This window comes from Limulus polyphemus, unplaced genomic scaffold, assembly GCF_000517525.1.
Source record: "Limulus polyphemus unplaced genomic scaffold, Limulus_polyphemus-2.1.2 Scaffold1988, whole genome shotgun sequence".
Lineage (NCBI taxonomy): Eukaryota > Metazoa > Arthropoda > Merostomata > Xiphosura > Limulidae > Limulus > Limulus polyphemus.
The window spans coordinates 32,706-40,844 of NW_013667598.1; the positions used below are offsets into that span (position 1 = coordinate 32,706).

Below are 8,139 nucleotides of genomic sequence, written 5' to 3' on the forward strand. Positions count from 1 at the left end.
CAATGTTGATATCTTGCACAATAATGTAGACAATGTTGATATCTTGCACAATAATGTAGACAATGTTGATATCTTGCACAATAATGTAGACAATGTTGATATCTTGCATAATAATGTAGACAATGTTGATATCTTACACAATAATGTAGACAATGTTGATATCTTACACAATAATGTAGACAATGTTGATATCTTGCACAGTAATGTAGACAATGTTGATATCTTGCACAATAATGTAGACAATGTTGATATCTTGCACAATAATGTAGACAATGTTGATATCTTGCACAATAATGTAGACAATGTTGATATCTTACACAATAATGTATTATTTTACACTTCTGATAGAAGTACGTCTGCAACCAAATGAGAATAAGGTTGACGATAAAATTATGTTGCTGTCGATGTGTCTATGTTAACTTATATCATTTTCAGATCACTAACGTTTCATTCTATATATATACATAGTTACAAAACTGCTATAACTTAGATCAATCAAACTATTTTTTTTTCTAGTGGCTTTATCATTTACACACACGCGCGCACAAAGAAGTGAATGCCACGGTACACAAGTTATTATTTTTTTAAAAATCCTAAACAACTGTATTTTAACTATTTAATTGTTTTTTAGGTCCAAACTGTGTTCCTGTTTTATCCACTTATTTGCCATACAAAGCTCGTGTCCTGTTCGGTTCTTCTGTGCTGTGTTAGCGCGCGAAAAATGTATTTGTTCTTTGGTATAGAAATAATTATATATTCTATCTTCAAAGTTATCACATTTGTTGGCGACTTATTGTTTGATATTTATTTATTTGTTTGCAGATCAGACAAGAAAAACCATATTATGTTCCTAATCCAGAATTAGACAGTTTGGTAAGTGTACTTCTATCTGTGTGTATGTACTTTACGTATTATGTACCTTTGTAAATGTATTATGTGTTTTAATCTTATAGTACAAGTTAAGTTGTTGTTTTGTGAGGTTTAGAACGAATTGCTGAAACGAAAACATAATTAATGACATGAGTAAAAAAAAAAAATCATTTCGAACTTCATGTGTGAAGATCAAATATGTTCAAACATACCGAAGACCAAACATGTAATTTGTTAAAAGTTGTATGAGGATTTCATGGCATTATTTACCTGTACTTTAACCAGCTCTTCAGTTTTGATCTCATGTAGGCTAATAGGGGAAAAAATGAATAAACCTCTCGCTAATCGCTAAGGTTTACAATATTAGTTTTAATGAATTTTTATGTGTGTAGAAAGACAAGAAGCAGAAGTCGGTAAAAGAAGTAGTTCCAACTGATCATTTTATGATAACAGGTTGAAGTTTCGGTTTTTAAAAGGTAACTTATTTCGATGTGTGAACAATTCCAACTGATTATTGTATGATAATAGGTTGAAGTTTCAATTTTTGAAAGTTAACTGATTTCGATGTGTGAACAATTCCAACTGATTGTTGTATGATAACAGGTTGAAGTTTCGGTTTTTGAAAGTTAACTGATTTCGATGTGTGAACAATTCCAACTGATTGTTGTATGATAACAGGTTGAAGTTTCGGTTTTTGAAAGTTAACTGATTTCGATGTGTGTACAGTTCCAACTGATTGTTGTATGATAATAGGTTGAAGTTTCGGTTTTTGAAAGTTAACTGATTTTGATGTGTGAACAGTTCCAACTGATCATTTTATGATAATAAGTTGAAGTTTCGTTTTTTGAAAGTTAACTGATTTCGATGTGTGAACAATTCCAACTGATCATTTTATGATAATAGGATGAAGTTTCGGTTTTTGAAAGTTAATTGATTTTGATGTGTGAACAGTGTACTATAGGAGGTTGGTAATTCTGCGATAAATATACTAAAAGGTTAGTTTACGTGGTAGACATATGTTAAGTTTTCTCGTCGAGCTGTGTTTAGGGAGTGAGATATGAATTTATCCGTTTCTGTTTCGTATATATATATATGTATGTATGTGTGTGTGTGTGTGTGTGTGTGTGTATATATATATATGTATGTATGTGTGTATGTATGTGTGTATGTATGTATGTATGTTCATATGCACGGAACTAAGATTAATATATATTATTTTCTAACATTATAGGTTACGCTTTAAGGTTATTTTCTCTTTGTTTTTTTTTAACTACTACTTAGTGTTGCATTTCTATTGTGCTATAGTGAGTGAGACCAATGACGTGTATTAAATAATCAACTTATCATTCCAGAAACGACAATAACTAACCAACTTAAACTGCAGCTCATTCGGGCCATTTATTAAATAGCTTTGGAATCGATTGTGGCTGATCGGAATCGATCATGAGCGATCGGTTACCCGAGGAAAGTCGTAAGGCATAATATTCGGATGATTAGGCTAGTTATTTGGTCTGCTTCAACGAGAGTAATTCCTTTACTAGAGAAATAATGACCACATTTTTTTTTTCTGACTCCTCCTCCACTCTATGTAATTAGTTGTCTCCGAATTTTATGACAAGGTTATGAAATCATCAGAGTTAGAATCGTTTAAATACATATATATATATATACTCATAACGCTGCCCCTTTGAATTCAGTCAATACTTTAGGTAGGTCAATATTAAAGTTATAAATGGATCACTTATGTGTTCACGCCACGTTCTTGTTTGATTAGCCATTTATCGACAAATCTAAAAAAAAAGCTATCTTAAAACAAAGTCTTTCTCCATGCAAAACGTGTCTGCTTTATTTTACATGTTTATAGAGAATTATTCCAGTCACCGCTGTGAATGAAAATCACAATTATGAAGGAATCCTATTGGCTTTCGCTAATCATGTGATTGGGGTAATAATAACACCCACTATTACACTTAGGACAGGACAATTGAATAGTATTGTGTAAAGCGGTTGAAACCTTTAAGCGAAACACGTACAAAGGAGTGAGTTTTGTCAAGTATTTACAAGAAACAAGTTAAACAGCATATTAGTACAAAATGACACAGATCATATCAATTTTATCGCAAGCATCACTCATTGGCATACTAAAACTGTAATGATACCCCCCCCCCTCTTTTTACATAGCATATAACCCCATTGTACAGCTGTTTCTATAAAAGCAAGCTGTATCGCTCTTACCGGATATAGAGAGGTCAATAGCCCACTACTACCGCGCGTGGTAGTTATACCCAAATATTAGGTTGGGTGGCGGCATGCATAATGAAACCTTCAGTGACTAGTGTAAAAAAAAAAATATATTGAAATCTGAGTTTATTAAAATATCTTACTTAAATACTAAGACATGATAAAAAAAAAAACAACATAGTTTTTAAAATATTAAATAAACCAGTTTATGTTTAAAATTGAAAATATTTATTGCGTTCTTAGAGCAAAGCTACACAATTGACTATTTGCACTGTGTCCATCGCCGAGAATTTGACCACGGATTTTAGCTTTGTAAGTTCCTAAACTTCCCACTGACCCACCGGGGTACTTAAAATATCTAATTTTAATACACTTTACGTTCTGCATCAGCATAATTAGGTCACTTAATTACTTCGCATATTCATATTTAAATTATCTATTAATTAAAACAAAATTAATGACTGAAATGAAAATATTTTCTTTCAATTTAGAGCTGACAGGATTGTCGTTCGGTGACGGTGTGGATGTTATTTCTTTAATTTTCGCTGAATAATTGTGATTCGTAGACAATTATTTTCATTTCTGCATCATGTTGTTTATTTTAAGAAAACCGTCTAAGAATAAAGCTTGTATATATTTTCCAGTTAAGTAATTAGGCCCGTTACATATACTTCCCTAAAATTCTAGTTACGATTCTGGCTGATTGACATCATTGACGTAACAGAATAGAACAACCGCTCTTTAGTTCAAACAAATTAAATTTTATGCCTCTCCCCTTGTCAGCAATTCTTAAGTTTGTGAAGCCCTTCGGGCCCCCTTTTGGCTTGGCTCCCCCCTGCAATTACGGGGGCTGTGGGGCATACTTACGTCACTGCTTGAGCAACGGTTGCCAACGATAATATTTATTGGTTGTCTTGACCATTTGAAATTGCGTTCCTTTCTAATTTACGTGACGCGCGCGGGTTTTGCTTTTCATAGAGCATTTGTATTTCAGCATATTGAAGTTTAAAAAGAGAAGAAAAACAAACAGTCTGTTATAAATATTATCTTTTGAAATCCATTTATTCCCGTTATCCGATAAACTTACTAGTTTAATGTGTGTTTTTATTGCACTTTTCATGTGCATGACCTGAGGCCTGTTTATTTCGACACTCAACAATTATTCATGTCAATGTGTGACTTCTATTTACTGAAATGTTGACAGTACTGGTAGCTACGTAAACTTTGTGCGTTAGGCTTAACTTCCAGTACTGGTAGCTGTGTTAGGCTTAACTTAAACGATACGATGTCGAAAGATTTCGAGTTTTTTATATTTATCTATCAAGTATTCTAATGATTTGGCATTTCGTTTTGTTTATGTGAATGTTTACTTGCCATACTGTAAAATGAAATAAAATGAATCAGGATTTCTGTTTACATGTGTTAAGTTAATTCTTCATGTTTATTTCAGATGGTTCAAGCAATACAAGTGTTGCGGTTTCATCTTTTAGAACTAGAAAAGGTAATTTTATATATATAAAGTTCTGAGATATCATTTACAATATATATATAAGATAGTTTTACAGTTATACAATAATCGATTGTATTCAATGATATATTTTAAAATATGGCCTAGGTTTGAAGTTATGATCTTATATTATTTAAAGTCAGTTTTAATTACTTCTTCTTGACATGGTAGAAGTCATATCATTATTTCCAGTTGCCGTAAATATTTAATTCGCTCAATTTTGTTAAATTTTTATGTTTTATATACAAATGTCAGAAGTGGTGTGTTTGCTTAAGATAATACTCGTTATTTCTATGGCAAGTAACAGCACATGCACCTGAATATTTAGAGTTACATTACAAATGTCAGAATTGGTGTGTTTGCTTAAGATAATACTCGTTATTTCTATGGCAAGTAACAGCACATGCACCTGAATATTTAGAGTTACATTAGTCATATCTTTACTTCACTTTATAGGCAGAGTGGCTAATGTTGGATTAACTTTGCATGAGCTTTGAAGTCCTTGTGTACACTTTTCACTTGGTTCGCTATAGACACGTATATGAACGAATCACCAGGGGGCATGGCATGGAAGACTTTGAATTATCATTTTAAGTTGGGGAACTAAATGTTTTAAGGTTTGCCAAGGATTGAAAATCCATCTGTCTAAAGTAAAGTTGTTCTGTTATTACAAGTTGTTTTGAAGTAAAGTTGTTCGTCTATCTGTTGTTACAAGTTGTTTTGAAGTAAAGTTGTTCGTCTATCTGTTGTTACAAGTTGTTTTGAAGTAAAGTAAAGTTCGTCTATCTGTTGTTACAAGTTGTTTTGAAGTATTGGATGAATCAATTTCAATGATACTTGGTTTTAAAACTCGGGTAGACCCTCCAAAGATGAAGTTTAAATACATAAGCAATTGGATGAGTGGTTCGAACTTTACCGCCTTAATTCTACGGATAAGTGCTTAATTAAGTGAGGAGATCGGTAACAAAATACATGGAACCTACGTCAAATGAAAGCTACATTTAAACCGCACGTAACACAATTACCTTTGCATGGGACGAACGGTTCTTGTGCTACGGCTCAAAACAGTGGAAGGGAGCGGCCTAGATAATGTCATCGCTTAAGCCGCACTTGCCGGGTGTCTTTGCTATTAAAAACTTGCAATACAAGAAAACATATTATATTTAAAGAATGTTTACAAGAATAAGGTACCTTGCGTCTCAGAAGACACATTCGTGAAAATATTCATAGTTTTGATACGGCCTAATTCATACTGATATCCTTTATTCATAGTTTAGACGAGGCCGATAACGTTTATTGATAGTTTTGACAAGGCCTAGCTCATACAAGTAAGCTTTATTCATAGTTTTGGCAAGGCCTAAGTTACCCTGATAACCTTTATTGATAGTTTTACAAGGCCTAACTCATACTAATAAGCTTTATTCATAATTTTGACAAGGCCTAAGTTATCCTGATAACCTTTATTCATAGTTTTGACAAGGCCTAACTCATATTGATGACTGTGAAACAAAGCAGACAATTCACGAAAACGAAATATTCAACAGCCCTCCCTCGTTAATTTTAGCCTTACCAAATATTTTTTTATATTAATAACGAGCGGAACACGTGGTTTGTTTTCTTGCTATATAAGTTTAAAAACTAGAATATTACTCGCATTCTTCGAAAGTAGTTTTGGGTTTTTACGATGAACAGCAAATGTGCCTGATAACTCTATTGTGTTTTCTTGAATTTGGCTGGTATATTTCTTTATTTATATCTTTATGTAACGTCGATATAACTATTTTGTTTGTTGTTAAGCGCAAGGTTGCGCAATGGGCTATGTGTGTTGTGTAAATCGCGGGGATCGAGCCTCAAACGTTAATTTTATAAGCCCTCAAGCTTACCAGGTGGCGGATATCACATTAGAATGATTTTAGTTTTGTGTGCTAGAAACGTGGAACATTCATTCTCTGTTTGTGTTATAGTTTATTAAAGTGGATGTTCAGAAACTATTCTTTAATTAGGTGTCAACTAACTATAATAAAACTATGGATTGAGTAACTAAACCGTTTGATAACTATAATAAAACTATGGATTGAGTAACTAAACCGTTTGATAACTATAATAAAACTATGGATTGAGTAACTAAACCGTTTTTTTATTATAGTTATCAAACGGTTTAGTTACTCAATCCATAGCGTTTTATTATAGTTATCCGCTATGGATTGAGTAACTAAACCGTTTGATAACTATAATAAAACGCTATGGATTGAGTAACTAAACCGTTTGATAACTATAATAAAACGCTATGGATTGAGTAACTAAACCGTTTGATAACTATAATAAAACGCTATGGATTGAGTAACCACAAAATTATTACCTTGTTGGTCAGCCACTAATTAGATCAAAATTAAGATTTCACAGTAACCTTACATAAACAAACATTACGATCAAACTAAAAGCCAATTTTATCCAACGGTTGATGGAGATAATATATGGAACAGTTCGTTTGTTTTAGAGCAAAGCCATATTATGTTTTCTGCTGTGTTCACCGCGAGGAATCGAACCCCAGATTTTAGTGTTGTAAGTCCGGAAAACTACCGCTGTCCCACCGGGGGACATATAGAACAAAATGAATCGATACAGTTTTAGCTGTATACACGCGTGCCTCAGTCGGGACAATTTCACTCTCGAAACGTCCCCCCCCCCTTCCATACTCGTGATTTTGTTAACATAGGGGACAGAATTCATATTTGTATTAGGAATGGGAACAGCGCTCCTCTCGTTTCCCTCTCAATTCGAGCACTGCTGGGGATTTTATGTTTTAATACTACTTTTTATTTTAACAATTTACATAAATATAAAGAATGAGCTCTACACTTCCTTTTTTTTTTATCCACGATAATCTGTTATTAACTGCTTTTAAATATGTTAATTTATACCATGTCGTATTTATTATCCAGATTGTATTGTTGTTAACTTTGTTTATGTATACCTTATTGTTGTGTGTATAACACATTTTTTTTAACTTGTTGATCTGTGTTATATCTGGTATATGTAACCCAACAATATTAAGCAGCTGCTGTGGTATATGTAACCCAACAATATTAAGCAGCTGCTGTGGTATATGTAACCCAACAATATTAAGCAGCTGCTGTGGTGTATGTAACCCAACAATATTAAATAGCTGCTGTGGTGTATGTAATCCAACAATATTAAGTAGCTGCTTTGGTGTATGTAATCCAACAATATTAAGTAGCTGCTTTGGTGTATGTAATCCAACAATATTAAGTAGCTGCTTTGGTGTATGTAATCCAACAATATTAAATAGCTGCTGTGGTGTATGTAATCCAACAATATTAAGCAGCTGCTGTGGTGTATGTAACCCAACAATATTAAGTAGCTGCTTTGGTGTATGTAATCCAACAATATTAAGCAGCTGCTGTGGTGTATGTAATCCAACAATATTAAGCAGCTGCTGTGGTGTATGTAATCCAACAATATTAAGCAGCTGCTGTGGGGTATGTAATCCAACAATATTA

General features: G+C 33.0%; 1 protein-coding gene across 1 annotated transcript in view; it reads left to right on the plus strand.

Annotated features, from left to right (window-relative positions):
• Window positions 1–8,139, plus strand: part of LOC106465576 (homeobox protein Meis1-like) — a 203,639-nt gene that overhangs the window by 12,207 nt on the left and 183,293 nt on the right. Inside the window, exons 3-4 of the mRNA XM_013925803.2 lie at window positions 823–873; window positions 4,562–4,612. Coding sequence (XP_013781257.2) covers window positions 823–873; window positions 4,562–4,612 — 102 coding nt within the window. The remainder of the gene's footprint in view (window positions 1–822; window positions 874–4,561; window positions 4,613–8,139) is intronic.